Below are 23,175 nucleotides of genomic sequence, written 5' to 3' on the forward strand. Positions count from 1 at the left end.
GGCTGCTCAGTGAAACGACCTGTCCTGATTTGTCATAGACGCTTGCTAAAACACTTAAATGAGCAAGCCTTCCTTCATGAACTGGCCTCTGTAAAATGGTATAGAATCAGCTTGATCGCCTCTGTCGAAGACGCTTGGACCTTCTTTTTTTATATTTTCAGTGGTATTGTTAACAAACGYCCCCATAAAGAAAATGAGAATTAAAAACARGTTCAGCCCCTGGTTCGACCGTGATCTTGCAGAGTTACTCCACCTCAAGAATTGCATTTGGCGAAAGGCTCGGCACACGCATACTCAGGCTGACTGGCTATCGTTCGGGCAAATGAGAAATAAGTGCACTCAGGCTATCCGGAAGGCCAAAGTTAGTTACTTTAAGGAGCATTTCTCTGTGGGTCTAACCCCAAGAAGTTCTGGAAAACGGTTAAAGACCTGGAGAATAAACCCTCCTCCTCACAGCTGCCCATRTCCCTTAATGTTGATGATGTGGTTGTTACTTACAAGAAGCACATGGCTGAGCTCTTTAATCACCACTTCATTAAGTCAGGATTCCTATTTGACTCAGGCATGCCTCCTTGCCCGTCCAACATTTTCTCATCTTCCACCCCTTCTAATACGACTATCCCAGATGCATCTCCCTCTTTTTCCCCTGCCCCACTACAAAGTTTCTCCCTGCAGGCAGTCACTGAGTCCGAGGTGCTAAAGGAGCTCCTGAAACTTGACCCCATAAAACATCTGGGTCAGATGGTTTAGACCCTTTCTTCTTTAAGGTTGCTGCCCCGATCAYCWCCAAGCCTATCTCCAACCTTTTTAACCTGTCTCTCCTTTCTGAGGAGGTTCCCATTGCTTGGAAGGCAGCTACGGTTCATCCTTTATTTAAAGGGGGAGATCAGGCTGATCCTAACTGTTAAAGGCCTATTTCTATTTTGTCCTGTTTATCAAAAGTGTTGGAAAAACTAATAATCAACTGACTGGCTTTCTTGATGTCTATAGTATTCTCTTGGGTATGCAATCTGGTTTCCGGTCAACCTGGTTTCCGGATGTGTCACTGCAACTTCAAAGGTGCTCAATGATGTCACCATTGCCCTTGATTCTAAGCAATATTGTGCTGATATTTTTATTGACTTGGCCAAAGCTTTTGATACGGTAGACCATTCCATTCTCGTGGGATGTATTGGTGTCTCTGAGGGGTCTTTTGGCTGGTTTTCTAACTACCTCTCTCAAAGAGTGCAGTGTAATAAGTCAGAAAATCTGCTGTCTCTGCCACTGCCTGTCACCAAGGGAGTACCTCAAGGCTCGATCCTAGGCCCCACGCTCTTCTCAATTTTCCTCAACAACATAGCTCAGGCAGTAGGAAGCTCTCTCATCCATTTAATTGCAGATGATACAGTCTTATACTCGGCTGGCCCCTCTCTGGATTTTGTGTCAAATGCTCTACAACAAAGCTTTCTTAGTGTCCAACAAGCTTTCTCTACCCTTAACCTTGTTCTGAACACCTCCAAAACAAATGTCATGTGGTTAGGCAAGAAGAATGCCCCTCCCCCCACAGGTGTTATTACTACCTCTGAGGGTTTAGAGCTTGAGGTAGTTACCTCATACAAGTACTTGGGAGTATGGCTAGACGGTGCACTGTCCTTCTGTTAGCCCATATCAAAGCTGCAGGCTAAAGTTAAATCTAGACTTGATTTCCTCTATCGTAATCGCTCCACTTTCACCCCAGCTGCCAAACAAACCCTGATTCAGATGACCATCCTACCCATGCTAGATTACGGAGATATAATTTATAGATCGGCAGGTACGGGTGCTCTCGAGCGGGCTAGATGTTCTTTACCATTCGGCCATCAGATTTGCCACCAATGCTCCTTATAGGACACGTCACTGCACTCTATACTCCTTTGTAAACTGGTCATCTCTGTATACCTGTTGCAAGACCCACTGGTTGATGCTTATTTATAAAAACCCTCTTAGGCCTCACTCCCCCCTATCTGAGATATCTACTGCAGCCCTCATCCTCCACATACAACACCCGTTCTGCCAGTCACATTCTCTTTGGTTTCAGGATTCTTGACTTTATCTTGAAGAGATACAATAAAGAGTCTTTCTTCAACCAATAATTTGATTCAGTGTCATTGTCTACAGGTCATGGACATGCGTTCCATGACAACCACTGACAAAGAGAAATACGGCACACAAACAAAACACAGAACGCAAGAGTTTGCAAGATCAACACAAAGCTCTGAATCCAACAGGCATGAAACATAGTTTCAACAAGACCACAGATGTATATTAAACATGTTGTTTAGTTATACWGTATAAGCTCGATTTGGGAACGAATTAACATTCCAAAGCATCAAAATCACATTTGAGATTAACTCTCAGTACAAAAAACCAAACAGTTTTCAGGATCCTCTGTAAACAAGTTATGTGTATCTGTGTATGAGTGAGAGAGACAGAGCAGGGTAGAATGGTTTGGAACGTGGCCTTCAGTTTGTTGCAGTTGTTCTCTGTTACCCTGACAACGACCTCAGAGGAGGTTAAAGAGGTTTGGAGCTGGCCCAATCATTTAATCTCTGTGGTATGACAATTATGCAGACGGCATGGGTTTGAGTGGCACTGAGTCAATCCACATGCAATATATAGCACATTAAAGGGGATTAGTAGCTTCCTCATCTTTACCTCTCTGGGCATATGCAGGCTTCACACGCATACACACATGGTGTCACTTACAGGCAAGCAGGCTGTTGTTCTAAGCTCCCCCATGTTTGGAATTGTTAGCCCGGTTCATATGTACGCGTGTGTGAGTGTGTGTTTGTGCATGTGTGTGCGTGTGCGTGTATGACAGACATTTAAGTCAGGAATGGGAGTTCCCGGATGCCATGAGGGGGAGAGACACCACATGGTGAGGTTGTGACCCCATTCGCAGCCATTTGCTAGCAGCATTTTAACACATAATAGTCACCTTTGACATCTGACCCCTGAACGATAATTGTTGAACCTCATCTGCCATGTGGCTCCAGCAGAGCCCACACCTTCCACTTCCTCCTCTTTGGACACACAGGGTCAGAACATGACTTTGTATTGTTCTGTGATTTCAATAACCAAACGAACACACACACACACACACACACACTCACACACACACACACACTCACACTCACACACACACTCACACTCACACTCACACTCACACTCACACTCACTCTCTCTCTCTCTGTCTCTCATTGTGACTCATTGTGTTAGGTCTCTCAGGGTGGAGGCTGTGACAGATCAGTCTGGAACAGTGAGGATTAACACAGCTGTCTGATCATGATGACCCTCACACCCTGCAGGGGTTCTGAGAGGCACTACAGCATCACTTCCTCCTCCCCGTGACGACAGTGCCACATTTGATCTTATGATCCACAACCTGTTTTTAGACTGACCAGAACTCAATTTGAACCAGAACTCAACCACATTTCAAGTAGTCCTCAATCAAGGATGGAGTTATGAACATTATGGTTATTTTATGTAATGTTTTTAAGTTTAGATTGTGAGCGGGTTATGACATGGCAGAGTTGAGGTTGTTTAAACCACCGATCTGTGCTTGACTCCTCTGCTTTTCACAATCCGTAATCCTCAAATAATCTAAAGCAAACAAGAAGATGAAGCCTGGTGGAGATTCTCACAGAGGGTTTGCCAGAGAGGGTTCAACAGTAGGCTGTTTATAAAATGGATAAATGCAAGATAACTAATTCAACTGTCAGGTTTTGATTCCTTGTTTTATGAAACAGTGATTACGATATAAAATKTTGGCAGGATAATTGCTGCTTGTGTGTTTGACGACGCCCACCCACAGATTATATCCCAACCCATAATCTAATGTTGTGCCACCGTGATCACAGTCAGTACTACAGTCACACCTCACTGTGCCTCATTCACTTGGCTCTTCTCTACGATCCTCTCCTCAAAAACCTTACATGGTCTGGGTTTTGACTTTCCCTTCAGAGGCTGCCGCTTGAACTGAATGTCCTTGGTGTTTCTGTACAACTAAATACTGTATCATTATCTTTTGTAGATTAAGTTTGCATGTGAATCTAGTAAATGTTGACAGTAATCGACAAGATGGTAATTAATAACTTGACGATTTGCCACACAGCAGCCACAGGGAATCTCAGGGGGACTCTGAGGCACCAGTTCCAGGAAAGAGGCACTTTCTAAATCCCTTCCATTWAAAAATGCTCACACCAGCACAAACATACACACCTTGTTTTCAGAGTATGTCGTAACCATTCAACATGAAACAGTTCCTGTGAAGTGTCACACTGGGTAAGCATGTACAAGACTAGAAAGCTGATACTGAACACCATTGCCGCTTACACTCCATCACAACGTACACATGTGGGGGTTCGCACACRTACACACACACATGCACGCAYACACACACACAAACAGACACAAACACACACCCTCCTACACACACACAGGGAAAGCAGATTGACAAATTCCAGGTGTTAACAGTCCAGTGTGATACGGTTTTATTCTTGGTCGCGGGTGTCCACTTAGACCCCTGGTGAATCTGAATCATAAATCAGGACGGAACATACACACTCTCCAAAATGGCAGCCCAGTGACCTCACACTGATACGATAGATCCCATCTAAGTGATTTATGACCTGCCTCAAGGCATGGCTACAGACCCAACAACCTTTAACAGTTTAATACAGACTGTTATACACTGCTGCCCTTAAGCCCCAAAACAGACTCAACCTGCCTCTGTCTCTCTCTCTCACTCTTAAAACACAAGGCCAGTGTTCTGATCCTAACAGCCAACGTGTGGCCTCTCCCCTGAGAGCTTCCTCTGATTCTTCCACCAGGTGTGGCAACACCAGTAACAACAGCCATCAGAACCACACACTGACTGACTGACTGACTGACTGACTGACTGACTGACTGACTGGCCCAGCTCCATCTCCCTCCAGTACAGAACAGTCACAGTGCAGACAGACAGCAGGCGTGTTTTCCCAGATCAGGTCTTGTACAGTCACCTCAGCCTGCCAAGTCATACAGCAACTTCCTCTCCACAGTAGAGCTCTGAATCTCCACAGTAGAGGCATGAATCTCCCCAGTAGAGGCATGAATCTTCACAGTAGAGGCATGAATCTCCACAGTAGAGCCCTGAATCTCCACAGTAGAGGCATGAATCTCCCCAGTAGAGGCATGAATCTCCACAGTCGAGCCCTGAATCTTCACAGTCGAGGCATGAATCTCCACAGTAGAGCCCTGAATCTCCACAGTAAAGCCCTGAATCTCCACAGTAGAGGCATGAATTTTAAGCCCGAGCCCTACCCATGCCCATGACGTTCAGGCCCTACCCTACCCAGGCCCGATTGCTTCTGCCAAATTTAAGGCCCTGCCCAAAACCCGAAATCAGAAATAACTTCCTCTGTTAGTAAATCCATTTGCTGCTCCTCTCTGTCTGTCACTYACTACCTGCGCACAGCTTGCTGTGSATGCGCTCTGCTCATGGCTTTCTGAGTCTGTGATTATCCATAGCAATAGCTCTGCTTGGGCTGCTCTGCTCAATAAAGAGACATGAGAGAGCAGTTAGCTGTTAGCTACTTTTCATCACTCTAAACTCCAACTGTCTTATATTTGACGAGGTTGAAGCACTTCTGACACCGTGTTAGGATTTTAGTCAGATATAACTGTGCTGTGCAGCAGAGTACATGCAAATGGCTCAGCTTTAAAATGTTAGTCATCATTTTAGTGATACCTGAGCCCTGCTAGTACCCTAGTTATTGATGAAAAAACAGGCCCTACCCGGCCCTAACCGATGTATAATGTCGGGGCCCGTCAGGCTCTGGTCAGGTAGGAGGAGAGCTCTACTCCACAGCCCAGCTCTGTTAATGCAGCTCTGAGATAGCCTCGACAGGAGAGCTTTCATCAAGATACCAGCCCAGACCCACAGCTCACAGGTCAAGGCAATGTGAGGCATAAATAACAGGTGTAGGCCTATGTAATGGTTGAGATGCATGGATGCAATAGTACGGTCCTCTTAGACCGTCACACTAAAATTACTTTCTTTCCTTGTGAATAAAATACAGCAGTTAAAACAGTAACTGTGACTGTGATTTATCTATTAAAAACATCCGTCAAAACAGACACTGATTCACAGACCTTATTGGCTCCATTGAAATGGTAGCCGTTGCATGATAGTGCTTCGTTTTACATTAGGAGACAGAGAGCTAAGACAGTGGGCTCATAGTTTCCATTCAGTTCCCCATTGGATTCACAGCAATTTAGAAAAATGACTCAATCAGAAACTTGATTAAAGTTACATTGGAGGCCTCAAATCAAATCCAGATAAGATAAAAACAGACTTTTACATCAGAGGCAGTAAAAGTCACACAACAGGGTCCCCTTTCACAGACGTAGACACTGTAGAACCGTGGCTTCAACACTGTGCAAAAGCATGCCGTTTAAAAAACATTATTGTTTTCAGGAGGTGTTCAGGAGAACAAATGAGAGGCAGTGACCCCTGCCGTGAGGTCAGAGGTTGAAGGTCAAAAGTGGCCGGTGCCTGAGGCTTTAGTTTGTCAGCCAACACTTCTACAGGTCACCAGGGGACAGAGAGGAAGCTAAGCTCCAGCACGGCATGGCACAACGCATTGACCCCTGGGTAATGGCAGGGCTGGTGTTTTTACTGTGTAATTACTGAGTGTATGTAGCAGAGGAGAGGGGGGTCAGTGCACCGTCCCTCTGCACGCTTCACCACGGGGAGCTGATTGTTTTTGGCAGTATGTTTGTGTCATTATTGTGGAAAAACTCACTCAAGGAAGCAGCTTTATGGTGATCCTGCTATTTGCAGAAACTCAAGCTGGGACACCAAAAGAAATACAGCAAAACAATCTGAATGTGCCAACACATCGTTATGATGCCATTATTCTTCCAACTCCACTGCTAAACAACAGGTTTCCACTCATTCACACCCAGAAACAGACACGACGAGCCAGACCCAGAACCCAGACCCAGAAAAGACACAGACCCAGACCCAGACCCAGACCAGACCCAGACCCAGACTAGCCACCAGACCAGACCAGAACCAGACCAGACTCAGACCCAGACCAGACACTAGACCCGACAGCCAGACCAGACCCAGACCGACAGACCCGAGACCAGACCAGACCAGACCAGCCCAGACAGACCAGACCCAGACCAACCCTTCAGTTATTTACCTGTCATATTCTGTCTCCTCCTCTATACCCTCCGCTCTGGAAGCAGAGAGGATACAATGTCAATATTTAGCAAGAGTTACACAAATAGGCAATCCAACGCAACAACACATATGCTATGTACAAAGCACAGAGCATGAACCCTACACAACATCCATGTTCCACATGCATCCTGTCTCAGACCACATCAGAAATATGTCAGTCTCAGACCCCCTCACTAATGCATAAGACATATATCATGTCTGAACCACAACATTAAATCAGAAGCTAGACTATACAACCCTGCAACACAAACAGAGGCCATCCACAATGAGACTGTGCAGTCAAGTCCATACACTCCCACATCAAGACATACACAAACCATACAAGGACAATAAATGCTCTACTGCAACAACAGACATCATACTCACTGCCTTTAATAAAACACAGGGAGGCCACAGGGGGGGGCCATACAGAGAAAGCAGGGGCCCTGGTCGTGCATACAGGAGTCACACAGAGACAATAGGAGCCATCCAACAGAACAGAAGCCAATCTGTTTTCAGCACCAGAACAGCTGCCAGCCAGGCCAACTCTCTGGCACACAACAGAACACAGCACTGACATGGCACTGACACCATCATAAAGAGACCGGAATGGTTTTGTTCTGTAAATACTGGGATTCCCCTTGTAACCCTTTCAGAAGCAGAATACACCCAGATCACTGATCCACAATAAAATCACTTATTATGAGAGTCATGGTGCCAGCTCAATCAGACATCACTCATGACAGCCCTCCTCTGGTGCAGTGGGATGCGGTGAGACGAGCAGGGAGGCAAGGGTAAGGAGAGTGGCAGGATGGTGGCAGCATGGCAGGATGGAGGGTGTTCTCACAGTTTGGGCTTGGTGGGCAGTGGAGGACCTTCCTTCACCGGGGGCGGAGACATCTTGGCTGGACCTGGGAAGTATGGCTGGGCCTCTCGTGGAGGCAGGCTGAAGGAGGGCTGAGGGGGGCTGGCAGGCCTGCCATTCTGCAGTGCCCAGTTGGCCCGGTCCTGACCCTCCACGTCGTGGTACATGTGGACAGGCTGTAGGCCCGACATACTGGGCCAGATCTCCAGCTCGTTGACGTGGAAACCCTCGGCGCAGGTACTGGGTGGGACCTTGGGCGGAACCTCCAATAGGCTGATCTCTGTGGGCGGGGGAGGGGGAAAGGCCTGGGTGTCTTCAAAGACAGAGACGTCCCCGGACGCCACACCATTCCTGACCGAGTCGTACACCGCTAGAGGGAGAGAGACAAGAAGTGTCACACTACAGACATCTCCTCACACAGTGCACTAAAATAACCTGCAGCAGAGCCCAGCCTGCCCCACATCCCCCTCTTATAGCCTACTAAACATGGCAGTTCTAAATTTAGTTTGGAATGTGATGTGATCTAAAGTAGCAGCTGTGTCCAGTCAGCCTGTTTGTCTGGGGGAGGTCTTGATGTAACCCCTGTTTATTTGGTCCTTGGATTTCCTCTGATTGCGTGGTGAACTGAGAGTACACAGAGTTATCAGAGAGAATAAACACGTCTCCCTTCTCCCACACTGAGATAGCTGATCATCGCCAAACTACCTCCTCCTCCTCCTCCTTCCTTACTCCTCCCTCCCCCCTCTCCTTCCTCCCCCCCCTCTCCCCTCTCCTCCTCCCCTCCTCCTCCCCCTCTCCTCCCCTCTCCTCCTCCCCCTCCCCCTCTCCTCCTCTTCCTCCTCTTCTCCTCCTCATATAGATCCATGATTATCCAGGAAAGTAAACAGGACCAGGACAGTCATCTGAACCAGAGGAACCACACAGGGATCCACTAGAACCTCCCAGGCTGACTGTCTATTGGTAATCATTGATATGATGTAGAGCCAGACAGGCCCTCATCCTTGACCCAGATGTACCAAATTCTGCGCAAACACTGTGCAAACTAAAACTCACATGCACTAAAGTTTAACTCATTTACACTTTAAGCAAATTCACCTACAAGTTGCTACAAGTTATAGAAACTGTCCTCAAGTTAATACAATAATGAATGGTAACTCACCTGTGGGAGTGTTGAAGGCCCTCCGGTGACAGAGAGTTGGGCTGTGCTGCTGACGGAGCCGTAAAGGTTGGTTGGAGTGCAGCAGAACTGACCTCCATCTCTGGGAAGGCCTCTGCTATCACCAGCGTACAGATCTCCTCTGGAACAACCAATCACAACTCTCATCACACTACACTGTGGTGAATTAAACAACTAGCAGTGGCACAGTGTTGAAACTAACAGCAAAAAATAAATACTGGTGGTCAGTATAAACAGGTTAGGGAAAGTTGTACAGTTGAATGAGACAGCCAGACAGACAGACAGACAGACAGACAGCAGACCGCAGACAGACAGACAGACAGACAGACAGACAGACAGACAGACAGAACGACAGACAGAACGACAGAACAGACAGACCGACAGACAGACAGACGACAGACAGAAGACCAGACCACTCTGAATGTGACGGGTGAAGTAGGAAAACATACACATACATAGACAGACAGATAGACATACCAACACATGTAGACACACAACACACACACAACGAAAAAGGAGAAAGTGAGAGAGAACACAGGTGTTGAGAGATGTCTGTAGTGTGACTGACAGGGTTTCTATGAGAGCTTGACGGTACCCCTGATGTACCTCTTTAGTCAGGTCTCTCAACTGGAAAAGTCTCATCATGATGACATCATCACAGTGCAAAGTACAGCACAGACTGACACAACTACAGACTGACGCAACATACGACTGACGCAACAACAGACTGACGCAACTACAGACTGACGCAACATACAGACTGACAAAACACTACAGACTGACGCACATACAGACTGACGCAACATCAGACTACGCACATCACTGACGCACATCAGACGAACAACAACAGCACTGACAAAACAGACTGACCAACATACAGACTGACACTAGAAACGCCGGTTTGGATGCATGATGGAGCTGATGGGAGTAGACATAATAGCAGTGACTTTGTTGATGACAACATGCCTGAGAATGACATGGAGGAAGTGAGAAACTTACCTGGCTCTGCTGCAGACCGTGGCTCTGTGTTTCACATGACATCAAAGGGAGAGGTGGGAGAGGAGGTAAAGAAGAGCGAGAGGGAGTAAAGACTCATAAATCATTCAATCCTTTTTTTAACTTTTCGATGACCTCTCACACCAATAAGTTATCTGACTCTACTGAGAATGGTCTCCTTCTTCTGCAGGATGGCGGAAGGTCTGGAGAGTCCTGGATGACCTGTCCTTCTGAACCACTGGACCTGCAGAGGAATGCTGCCTCGAACCTGCACTCCAACACAACCACCTGACCCTCTGATGCCTGGGCTTCTGTAAGAGCTGGAGGGGGAGAGAGACAGGTTTTAGGGAGGGAGGGAGGGAGGAGGGAGGGAGGGAGGGAGGGAGGGAGGGAGGGAGGGAGGGGGGAGGGAGGGAGGTGCAGGAAGGGTGAGAGAAAAGGTGACAGATAGTTGAAGAGAGAGAAAGAGAGAGAGAGGAGGGAGCGAGAGATGCAGGAAGGGTGAGAGATGAGAGAGAGAGAGATGGGGGCAAGGTAAAGAAGAGAAAGAAACACAGAGAAAGGGTCAGGGTTAGACAAATGGAGAGAGAGCGAAGGAGAGGAGGAGAAAGAGACATCGAAAGGAAGGTTAAGAAAAAAAGTGGGAGAGGAGGAAATGAATGAAGACATAGACAGAGAGGAAGACAACACAGTGTCAGTAAGCAGAACAGAACACGTGGGAGTGGGAGGCCAGCAGACACTGACCCCATTTACAGCACTCTGTTTCACAAAAGGACAGGACAGAGCAGGGCTATCCAGACAATCCTGTGACAGCTTCTAGTGTTGCAATCAGAGAGGCAGGAAACCATCCGTTGAGAGGCCAAGGCAGGGGCCAATGGCAGCATTGTGTTACCTCTCCAACCAGTCAACAGGTCTCACAGTGAAAGGACTCATCCTATCTATCAGCAACAGAAACTCTCTCGTTGTGTGTTTACGAGTGTGTGCGTCCATGCGTATGTGTGTCTCAGTGTGTGTGTGTGTGTGTCTATGCCTATGTGTGTGTGCAACAGCCCGGGTGACATCACACCCCTGACTTCTCCCAAAAAGAGCACATATTCTCATTGAGATGAAGCCCTACAGCTCCTGGAGGAGGGGGTGAAGACAAACAAATGTCTTTTTGTAACGAGCTGGAAAATGATTTGTAGTCCGCAGGGCTGGATGGGAGTGAAACCCTCCTGACCCGTGTCGGTTTGGCAGGCCTGTTTGATGCGCTGCCTCGGCCGGCTCACATCCCACCAGCACACAGACCATGACGTATGGCCTGAGGTGGGCTGAGGGAGGAGGGGAGGAGCAGTTGTAGGTTACAGAATGGTTAGAGCAGGAGACAGGAACTTTCTGGCTGCACCCCTTCAAATAGAATGTTTTATCTGGCCCCCGCCCGTCCTACGCTGTGTTATTACAGGGAGATGGAGCGTGCGGACGTCTGCATTTATGTGTGTGTGATGCACAACTTTTCCATAACTCCAAATGTAGTCTTACCTTGGTAAAGATAGGGGGCGCTGTAAGAGGACCCCCACCTCCATATAGTGAAGAAACTGGACTCTGCATCTGGAGGACAAGATAGAGAGATGTAACCTGACCATAAAGTATCTGTCTGTTGTTATTCATAATGACCCTTCCAGATCATATACTGCTGTGTGTGTGTGTGTGTGTGTGTGTGTGTGTGTGTGTGTGTGTGTGTGTGTGTGTGTGTGCGTGTCTCCTACCCGGTGTGGGGGTGCAGATAGGACCAGGGTGGAGCGGTGAGGTACAGCCTCAGGGCTCTTGGGTGAAGGTGAACGAATGGACAGGGAGATTGAAGTCGTCTTCTTCTGAACCCTAAAACAGACAGCATTAGGTCTGTTCATCAGAGTAGCCATTTAGAGAGAGAAACCAAAACTGTGCAGTAAATGTATAATTACTACTCTTTGCAATAATTGTCTGCTCTCACACACGTCTGATGCTATAAACACACAAAGCCGTCAATTTACACCTTATAAACGACTTTGGACCATATAAAAATGGACTAAGATGATGTCACTGAGAATGAGAGCCAAGACGTTAATGTGTAAACAGAAGAGCCGTGAATGAAGGAGTACGTGAAGGCAGAGTGAAGGCAGAGAGAGAGAGAGAGAGAGAGAGACGAGACGAGAGAGATGAGAGAAGAAGAGAAGAGAGAGAGGAGTAGAGAGCAGATGGAGGAGAGAGTACGGACGAGTAGATCGAGAGGAAGAGAGAGGAGAGAGAGTAGGAGGAGAGTTAGAGATGAGAGAGGGAGAACGAGGATGTGAGGCCGAAGGAGGGCCAAGTGTGGGCAGAGGTGGAGTCTTGGGCATGGGTCGCGATATGTTTGTAACTGGGAGTATGAAAGGCTTGGCATGGATTGCATTTGCGACTGGAATCACCTAAGGAACTAGGGACTCTGGCAAAAAACTAGATATCTGTGAATCATGTTTACTCGAAAGTCCCATGTGTGTAACCTCAACTCTCAATTTGGAGTGGGCCTTTCGCATGAATGGCTAATGGTGCGTCCGCTCACCAAGCAAGAATTCACAAAATGGGATAAACACCAAATTGAGACTGCATGCAGAATATCGCAAAAAATATCCTCCGTGTACAACGTAAAACACCAAATAATGCATGCAGAGCAGAATTAGGCCGATACCCACTAATTATCAAAATCCAGAAAAGAGCTGTTAAATTCAACAACCACCGAAAAGGAAGCAATTCCCAAACCTTACATAACAAAGCCATCACCTACAGAGATATGAACCTGAAGAAGAGTCCCCTAAGCAAGCTGCTCCTGGGGCTCTGTTCACAAACACAAATAGACCCCACAGAGCCCCAGGACAGCAACACAATTAGACCCAAACAAAAAAACAGCGCAAACTAGAATGCTATTTGGCCCTAAACAGAGAGTACACAGTGGCAGAATACCTGACCACTGTGACTGACCCAAACTTAAGGAAAGCTTTGACTATGTACAGACTCAATGGGCATAGCCTTGCTATTGAGAAAGGCCGCCGTAGGCAGACCTGGCTCTCAAGAGAACACTGCCCACAAAATGAGGTGGAAACTGAGCTGCACTTCCTAACCTGCCCAATGTATGTGTCACGTTCCTGACCTTATTTCCTTTGTTTAGTCTTGTTTAGTTGGTCAGGACGTGAGCTGGGTGGGCATTCTATGTTATGTGTTTCTATGTTGGGTTGTCAACTAGCCTGATATGGTTCTCAATCAGGGGCAGGTGTTTTACGTTTCCTCTGATTGAGAACCATATTAAGGTAGGCTGTTCTCACTGTTTGTTTGTGGGTGATTGTTCCTGTGTCAGTGTTTGTGCCACACGGGACTGTTTTCGTTCGTTTCGTTCATTTCATTCGTGTGTTCCTTCCTGTTCGTGCGTTCATGTTATATGTTCACAAGTTCAGGTCTGTTAACGTCGTTTATTGTTTTGTAGTTTATCAAGTGTTTTTTCGTGTTCGTCTTTCTTTAATAAAACAAGTATGTATTCAAACCACGCTGCATATTGGTCCGATCCATGCTCCTCTTCAGACGAGGAGGACGACGACCGTTACAGTAYGACCATATTAGAGACACATATTTCCCTCATATTACACAGACCCATAAAGAATTTGAAAACAAACCCCCATATCTATTGGGTGAAATACCACAGTGTGCCATTACAGCAGCAAGATTTGTGACCTGTTGCCACAAGAAAAGTGCAACCAGTGAAAAACAAACACTATTGTAAATACAACCCATATTTATGTTTATTTATTTTCCCTTTTGTACTTGAACTATTTGCACATAATATGACATTTGAAATGTCTTTATTATTTTTGTAACTTTTGTGAGTGTAATGTTTATTGTTCATTTTTTTATTGTTTATTTCATTTTTGTTTATTATCTATTTCACTTGCTTTGGCAATGTAAACATATGTTTCCAATGTCAATAAAGCCCTTAAATTGAATTTAATTGAGAAAGAGAGAGGGAGGAGGCTGCCCCCCAGAGACCTCTCATTATCTAAATGACCCAGAGTTTCACTGGCCAGGGTTATAAGGTAATTCGACAGGTTTATAGGGCTAGTTAAATTAGAGCAAGCAGCTAGCCTGAATACCACCTGGAGGGCCCAGTTGACCTTGACCCAACCACAGGGTTAAGGCTCACAAGGTGAAGGGTGGTGAGAGGGTCATGCTAAGACACAGGCACACACACACGCACGCATTCATGCACACACACACACACACAAACGTACTGAGGCATGGCTCCTGATCTGGACTTTGACACTTCTCCTTCTGAGTCGGAAGATGAAGCACCTGAACAGAGGTACAGAGGGATGAGAAATAGAGACCTTTCAGTGAGAGTTGTCCGTACATTCATTCAAATGACAGGAATTTAATAACAGTGAGTGCAGAGATAGTAGCAGTTACCCTGGATGTAGACCTCTGCCGAGGTGTTGTCAGCCCCCAGGCTGTTGGAGGCCACGCAGGTGTAGCGTCCCGTGTCGTCCTCGAAGGCCTCAGCGATCACCAACGTGTGTAGGGCACCATCCCTACAGATCTGGATGTCAGGACAGTGGTGCAGCTCCCGCCCCTCACAGAACCACCTGGACACACACAGAGAAAACGTTCACTTAAATACCATTATACAAACAGCCATAGGCCCTACCAATGTGTTGATAAGTAAGAGCCATCACTCAAGATAAAACTATTTAATTCATTTCAGATTAGAGGTTATAATCAAGACTGTGAAGAATGTGGTCTGCCAATCAGAGTAATTAATCAGATCACTGTAAACCCCCCTCCAAACGCACCCACACACCTGAGCACTGCCAGACAGACACCGCCACTCATCTGTGATACATTGGTTTTGGGATCATTGAGATCTTTCATGGTTTCCATAAAAATGTTATCCAACCTCAGTTTATGTGTGGTTACTGTTTATACTGGGCATTTATGAGTCCCATTTTTCACTTCTCTCAACACCATGTCCACTGTGCAGTGTAGATACAAAGTCGTATTAGACTTTTCCTCACACATATGTCTTCACAGACACCTCTACCCTCTGGGCATGTCTCAGAGGGTGTTTCCGTACCTGCTCAAGCTCAGCGCTAAGGCAATGACAAAACACAGAGTTACAGGAAACAGGCACATCCCCTCCTTCTCTACCCCCAGACGTCTGAGTTTCTGCCTGGGCTGGAGCGTGGCCTGGTGGGACCTGCCTTGCTCGATACCACTTCAGAGGGCTTCACTCACTTCTCCCCTCTCTGGATTGCAGGAGGCATAAGACAGTCTACAGACAGTCTACAACACTTAACATGCCTAAAATAGTCTACAGACTGTCTACCACACTAAACAGGCATGAGAAAGTCTACCAGACTAAACAGGCATGAGACAGCCTACCAGACTAGACAGGCTTCAGACATTATACCACACTAAACAGGCATGAGACCATCTACCACAGTAAACAGGCCTAAAATAGTCTACATACAAATCATTAAAATCCGGACAGAAAATATTTACACAAGAAGCAACCTAATATCACACAGTCAAACTCTCAGTCATTTAGTAAGTTCACCATTCTGCGATTCTCACTGTTAAACATCGCACAGTGTTCAACACAATGGCTCTTTATGTCATCATTTGATCTGATCAGTCAACGCCAATTTTTTCTAAAGTCAATACAGGGTTTAGCGATTTCTGATATTGTTCCCAAGTTGTTTGCGTTGTTTATTGGTGAAATTGATTTATAGTATTATACTGAGAAGTCTACTAGGTGTTTTAACCTATGCCCATTTCAGTCTGTTGTCAGAAACTTGATTCAATGGGGGCCTGTCTTTCAGGACTGTCTTTCTCATTAGGCCTTTGGAAAGGGTGTTGTCATTTGATTATTTATTTATGTAGTAAACATTTGTTGCCATTTCATTGGCTATTGCTATCTTCTTTTGAGTAATTCCATGAACTGTCATTGTGTCCTTATCATCCATTGTGCTCTGTGCACATACTTAGATAGCATTGCAGTGTTACTGTAATTCCAAAAGTGTACATTCAGATTTGATTTTAGTTTCTATAACTTCTAAGCAAAGGGCAATTTCTCAAGCAAGAATTTTGCTAGGACTGTCTGGGAGTGGTCTGTCTATCGCAAGAAACAGAAAGGAGACAGTCTACCAGACCCAATCTGTCTCCTCTCTGTTCACAGAGCTGATGATCAAACCAACCACTGCTGATGCCACGTCACCACTTCAAACACAGCCACAATATTCCCAGAACCATCTCACTCCTGCTTCTCCATGCTTTTGCTCCTCCTATAAAATGAGAGCACATGTTCCTATACAGCTGTAACTGTATTGCCTGTCCATTAACCCCAGCAGTGAGAGGAGAAGGAGGAGGAGCAGGAGGAGGAGGAGGAGTTGCAGGAATTCAGAATGGAGGAAGCACAGCTGTTCCGATCCGCCGATGGCAGACCTCAGGAGATTCCAGCCTTTCTGGAACGCTGTATAAAATGCCCTGCATTCCTCTGCCTGGCTATTATACACTTTACATTATACCCTCACTTCACCCTGCCAGTCAGATGCCAGGACAGACAGACCGACCGACCGACCGACCGACCGACCGACCGACAGACATCACTTAATCCCCTATGATTTACACCTGACGTGAGAGAGATGCTGAGAGAAGAAAGGGATGAAGAAAGTGAATGAGAGTGCTGGGTAGAACAAGAGTATGAATGAGTGATGTGTCAGGCAGGCTCTGACAGGACAACTGCATACACAACACTCTGTCATTATAGAAACGGGATCGCACAACACAATTCATTAGCACCACTGGCAGGTGGATGAGCCGAAGGGATTTAGTCATAATATTCAGACTGCACTGAACTGGATGAGCAAAAGGGTTATTCCCTGTCATAGCTACAGTTGAAGTCGGAAGTTTACATACACCTGATACACCTTTTTATGGCGGTTTTGGAGCAGTGGCTTCTTCCTTGCTGAGCGGCCATTCAGGTTATGTCAATATAGGACTCCTTTTACTGTGCATATAGATACTTTTGTACCTGATTCCTCCTGTATCTTCACAAGGTCCTTTGCTGTTGTTCTGGGATTGATTTGTACTTTTCACACCAAAGTACCTTCATCTCTAGGAGACAGAATACGTGGTCCCATGGTGTTTATACTTGCGTTCTATTGTTTGTACAGATGAACGTGTTACCTTCAGGCATTTGGAAATTGCTCCCAAGGATGAACCAGACTTTTGGAGGTCTACAAATTATTTTCTGAGGTCTTGGCTGATTGCTTTTGATTCTCCCATGATGTCAAGCAGAGAGGCACTGAGTTTGAAGGTAGGCCTTGAAATACATCCACAGGTACACCTCCAGTTGACTCAAATTATGTCAATTAGCCTATCAGAAGCTTCTAAAGCCATGACATAATTTTATGGAATTTTCCAAGCTGTTTAAAGGCACAGTCAACTTATTGTATGTAAACTACTGACCCACTGGAATTGTGACACAGTGAATTATAAGTGAAATAATCTGTCTGTAAACAGTTGTTGGAAAAATGACTTGAGTCATGCACAAAGTAGATGTCCTAACCGACTTGCCAAAACTATAGTTTGTTAACAAGAAATTTGTGGAGTGGTTGAAAAATGATTTTTAATGACTCCAACCTAAGTGTATGTAAACTTTCGACTTCAACTTTATGTCTTAGCATGGTAAGCAAGGCTAGTCATAAGCCTACACTTGGGGACATTCAGCTGTCCCCATAGGAGAACGTTTTTTGGTTCCAGGAAGGAGACGTTTTGGTTCCACATCAAACCCTTTTAGGTTGGGTCCTATATGTAACCCAAAAGTGTCTACCTGGAACCAAAAAGGCTTCTTCAAAGGGTTCTACTATGGGGACAGCCGAAGAACCCTTTTAGGTTCTAGATAGCACCTTTTTTTCTAAGAGTGTGCTATAACTGGGACTGCTCTGAACTGTTGCTACAACCACTGCTTTACCCTTAGTAATGACCTAGTCTCGATACCAGTCGTGTGTCTTAGCATGGTTAGCGAGGCTAGTCATAACCCTATATTGTGACGGCACTGAACTGCTCCTACTGCTACAGCTCTAATATTAACCTCTCGTTACTGGGTTCTCTTCCTGATTAAGTGAAATGAAGGAACGTTAGCCACAGCCTATCGTCCAGGAAGACAGTTGGTTATGTGTTAAATTATAGGAAACAGATCAGGACTGTTAGTGACATGAGGCCTCGAGCAGGGAGGCAGGGAGGCCTTGTGTTTTCCAGCAGCAGCAGCAGCATGTCATCCACACAGGCAGCTGGAGGCCAAGAGTCAGCCATGCTCCAAACATCCACAGCTATCTCCACTGTACTGATGAGACAGACTGTGACAAACATGCCAAGTCTTTGTACAGCGCTCTTCCTTCTACCCAAGACATGGGTTTGCTGTTGGACCTGTTTAATAATTCTCAGTAATATCAAAGGCTTGTGTTGAGGCACTGAAACAGTTACAGGGATACAGTGCACTGAGCTGACAGCAGAAGGCAATTGAAAGTCTTGATTGTTTGAGTAAAGCAATATGTCTACGTGGATCAGGATCCATTTCTCACATTATGACAACGGGGAAGAAGAAACTAAATAACTTGGTTGGTTAAAATCCATCTTCTGGGTATTAGCCCTGAATTAAAAATCAAGGGGATTTGTGTTTTTTTTTGCTCTCATGCAAAACTGTTTCTGTTGAGCCCCCATTTCTCTACGATAATCACAATGACTCGTAGTCTGCCTCAGATTCTCAGTGTCACATGCTCCCAGTTTGAAGTATCCYTGTCACGATCGTCGTAATACCATTCGGACCAAAGCGCAGCGTGAAATCGGTTCGACATTTTTATTAGAAATGAACCACACAAAAAAAACAATAAAGAGCAAACGACACGTGAAGCTATGGAGTGCTCACAGGCAACTACACCTAAACAAGATCCCACAAAACACAGTGGGGAAATGGGCTGCCTAAATATGATCCCAATCAGGACAACAATAAACAGCTGCCTCTGATTGGGAACCATACCAGGCCAACATAGAAATAAACAACCTAGATTACCACCCTAGTCACACCCCGACCTAACCAAAATAGAGTAAAAAGGCTCTCTAGGTCAGGGCGTGACAATCCACACTGCATACACCACTCCGGCCGCAAAACTGACTCTTAGGGGAGGGTCTGGGTGGGCATCTAGCGTCGGTGGTGCTCCGGTACGGGGCGAAGAACCCTCCGCTCGCAGATCCGCCAGCATCGGTGCGGCTCTGGTGCGGGACTTTGCCCGCGCCCAGACCACGGGTCCGGCCATGGAGCCAGGTAGAACGCCGTGCTCGGACTGGCCTCGCACAGAGGAGGGACCGGCATGCAGTGGGTTGAACGCGCACCGGACTGGGCACCAGCGCGAGGAAGGCTCCGGCCATGGAGCTGAGTTGGCCACCGTGCTGGACTGGGCACCGGCGCAGAGGAAGGTCCGGCCTTGGAGCGGGACTGGACGCCGTGCCTGGACCGGATTATCGGCGCAGAGGAAGGCTCCTGCCTGGACTGGCACCGGCGCAGAGGAAGGCTCCGGCCTGGTGCGGGACTGGATGCCGTGCCTGGACTGGGCACCGGCGCAAAAGAAGGCTCGGCCATGGAGCAGGACTGGACGCCGTGCTGGACTGGACATCCGCAGAGGAAGGCTCCGGCTTGGAGCGGGATTGGACGCCGTGCCTGGACTGGGACCGGCGCGAGGAAGGCTCCTGCCATGGAAGGGGACTGAACGCCGTGCCTGGACAGGACATCGGCGCAGAGAAAGGCTCCGGCCTTGGACGGGACTGGACGCCGTGCCTGGACTGGGCACCGGCGCAGAGGAAGGCTCCTGCCATGGAGCGGGACTGGACGCCGTGCCTGGACTGGGCACCGGACAGAGGAAGGCTCCGGCCTTGGAGCTGGCTGGACACCGTGCCTGGACTGGGCACCGGCGCAGAGGGAGGCTCCTGCCTGGAGCGGGACTGGACACGTGCCTGGACTGGGCACCGGCGCAGAGGAAGGCTCCGGCCTTGGAGCAGGACTGGAGCCGTGCCTGGACTGGGCACCGGCGCAGAGGGAGGCTCCTGCCCTGGACCAGGACTGGACGCCTAGCGGAAGCTCCGGACCGTTGACCCTCGCTGGAGGTTCGGAACGTTGACCGTCACTGGAGATTCCGGACAGTGGACCGTCGCTGGAGGTTCGGACCGTGGACCGTCGCGGAGGTTCCGGACTGTGGACGTTGTAGGAGTTCAGACTGTGGCCGTCGTAGGAGGTTCGGACTGTGCCGTCGTAGGAGGTTCCGGACTGTGGACCATCGTAGGAGATTCCCGGACTGGGGACGTCGCCAGAAGCATGTGCCTGGAGCCGGCACAGGTGGCACGGACTGGTGACACGCACCCCAGGGGAGTGCGAGGAGCAGGCGCAGGACGTACCGGACTGGACAGGCGCACTGGAGGCCTAGTGCGTGGAGCGGCACAGGTGCACCGGACTGGTGACACGCACTTCAGGGCAAGTGCGAGGAGGAGACACAGGACGTACTGGACTGGGATGGAGTACTGGTGGTCTGGTGCGTAGAGCGGCACAATTGTCCCAGACAGATGAAGGTTTCGTGTCCTCCATTATTTCCTCCCAAGTCCAGGATATTTTCTTCTACTTGATCTCCTCCAAGCCCAGGATACCTTCTCCTCCTGGCACACTGCTTGGTCCTGGTGTGGTGGGATCTCTGTCACGACCGTCTAATAACATTTGGACCAAGTGCAGCGTGAAATCGGTTCGACATTTTTATTAGAAGTGAACCGCACAAAAAAACAATAAAGAGCAAACGACACGTGAAGTTATGGAGTGCTCACAGGCAACTACACCTAAACAAGATCCCACAAAACACAGTGGGGAAATGGCTGCCTAAATATGATCCCCAATCAGAGACAACGATAAACAGCTCCTCTGTTGGGAACCATACCAGGCCAACATAGAAATAAAACAACCTAGATTACCACCTAGTCACACCCCGACCTAACCAAAATAGAGAATAAAAAGGCTCTCTATGGTCAGGGCGTGACAATCCCACACTGCATACACCACCATTTAGCTGTACAGAATAATTTGGACTATACATTCACTAGAGGGTACAAGTTAATATAGAGGGAAAGGAGAGTAGAGCAGAGTAGGCAGCCAGGAGCTGATGTTCAACCTAAAGGCAGCCAGAACTTGCAGAGTAAACTTAACCCACTCCAGTGAAGCACCACAATAAAACCTTATATTAATCAAACCCTAATGACCTAGTATTATGTATATAATTATGAGTAACTCAGTTAGAAACAGACTATCTGCAATTTCCTTGTTTAAACCCCTCCATGTAATCCGTTTTACCAGGCACTGTGTGGAATGTGCTGAACATGACCACTGTTTCTTCTTACTGTTCCTTCTCCACTGTTTCCACTGTTCCTTCTAACTGTTCATCTCTTACTGTTTCTCACTGTTCCTTCTACTGTTCCTTCTTACTGGTTCTAACTGTTCCTTCTTACTGTTCTTCCAACGTTCCTTCTTACTGTTCCTTCTTATGTTCTACTGTTCTTCTTACTGTTCCTTCTTACTGTTCTCACTGTTCCTTCTTACTGTTCCTCTCTTACTGTTCTAACTGTTTCCTTTCTTGACTGTTTCACTTTCTTCACTGTCTTACCCGTTCCTTCTTACTGTTCCTTCTTACTGTTCTCACCGTTCCTTCTTACTGTTCTTCTTGCTGTTTCTCACTGTTCTTCTTAACTGTTCTACCTGTTCTTCTTACTGTTCTTCTTACCTGTTTTAAACTGTTCCTTCTTTGTTTCCTTCTTACTGTTCTCCTTACTGTTCTCACTGTTCCTTCTTACTGTTCCTTCTTACTGTTCTTACTGTTCCTTCTTACTGTTCTCCTTACTGTTTCTCATGTTCCTTCTTCTGTTCTTCACTGTTCCTTCTTACTGTTCCGTCTTACTGTTCTCAGTTCTTCTCACTGTTCCTTTCTTACTGTCTCTTCTTACTGTTCTTTAACTGTTCCTTCTCATGTTCTCTTCTTACTGTTCCTTCTTACTGTTCTCACTGTTCTCTTCTCACTGTTCCTTCTTACTGTTCTCACTGTTCCTTCTTACTGTTCCGTCTTACTGTTCTCACTGTTCCTTCTCACTGTTCCATTTTACTGTTCCTTCTTACTGTTCTAACTGTTCCTTCTCACTTTTCCTTCTCACTGTTCTCTTCTGTTACTGTTCTCGCTGTTCCTTTTACTGTTCTCACTGTTCCTTCTTACTGTTCTCATTGTTCCTTCTTACTGTTGGTTCCTTCTTACTGTTCTCACTGTTCCTTCTCATGTTCCTTTCTTACTGTTTTTCCTTCTTACTGTTCTCCTATGTTCCTTCTTACTGGTTCCTTCTTACTGTTTGTTCCTTTCTACTTTGTTCTCACTGTTCTTCTTATGTTCCTTCTTACTGTTCTCACTTCCTTCTTACTGGTTCCTTCTCTCATGTTCTTCTTACTGTTCTCACTGTTCCTTCTTACTGTTCCCTCTTACTGTTTGTTCTTCTTACTGTTCTCACTGTTCCTTCTTTAACTGTTCCTCTTACTGTTTCTTCTTACTTGTTCTTTCTCACTGTTTGTTCCTTCACTGTTCCTTCCACTGTTCTTCTCACTGTTTCCTTCTTACTGTTCTCATGTTCTTCTTATGTTCCTTCTTGCTGTTCCTCACTGTTCCTTTCTTACTGTTCTCACTGTTCCTTCTTACTGTTCCTTCTTACTGTTCCTTTCTTACTGTTCTAACTTTCCTTCTACTGTTCCTTCTTACTGTTTGTTCCTTCTTACTGTTCTCACTGTTCCTTCTTACGGTT

General features: G+C 46.8%; 1 protein-coding gene across 1 annotated transcript in view; it reads right to left on the reverse strand.

The window, feature by feature from the left end:
• The window catches only part of palld (palladin, cytoskeletal associated protein), a 251,122-nt gene that overhangs the window by 41,737 nt on the left and 186,210 nt on the right, over positions 1 to 23,175 (reverse strand). The window contains 12 exon segments of the mRNA XM_070447630.1: positions 7,212 to 7,247; positions 8,079 to 8,466; positions 9,256 to 9,273; positions 9,276 to 9,356; positions 9,359 to 9,394; positions 10,273 to 10,319; positions 10,472 to 10,577; positions 11,070 to 11,082; positions 11,788 to 11,856; positions 12,015 to 12,126; positions 14,541 to 14,601; positions 14,716 to 14,891. Coding sequence (XP_070303731.1) covers positions 7,212 to 7,247; positions 8,079 to 8,466; positions 9,256 to 9,273; positions 9,276 to 9,356; positions 9,359 to 9,394; positions 10,273 to 10,319; positions 10,472 to 10,577; positions 11,070 to 11,082; positions 11,788 to 11,856; positions 12,015 to 12,126; positions 14,541 to 14,601; positions 14,716 to 14,891 — 1,143 coding nt within the window.

The sequence above is a fragment of the Salvelinus sp. IW2-2015 genome, linkage group LG16 (assembly GCF_002910315.2).
Source record: "Salvelinus sp. IW2-2015 linkage group LG16, ASM291031v2, whole genome shotgun sequence".
Classification (NCBI taxonomy): Eukaryota; Metazoa; Chordata; class Actinopteri; order Salmoniformes; family Salmonidae; genus Salvelinus; species Salvelinus sp. IW2-2015.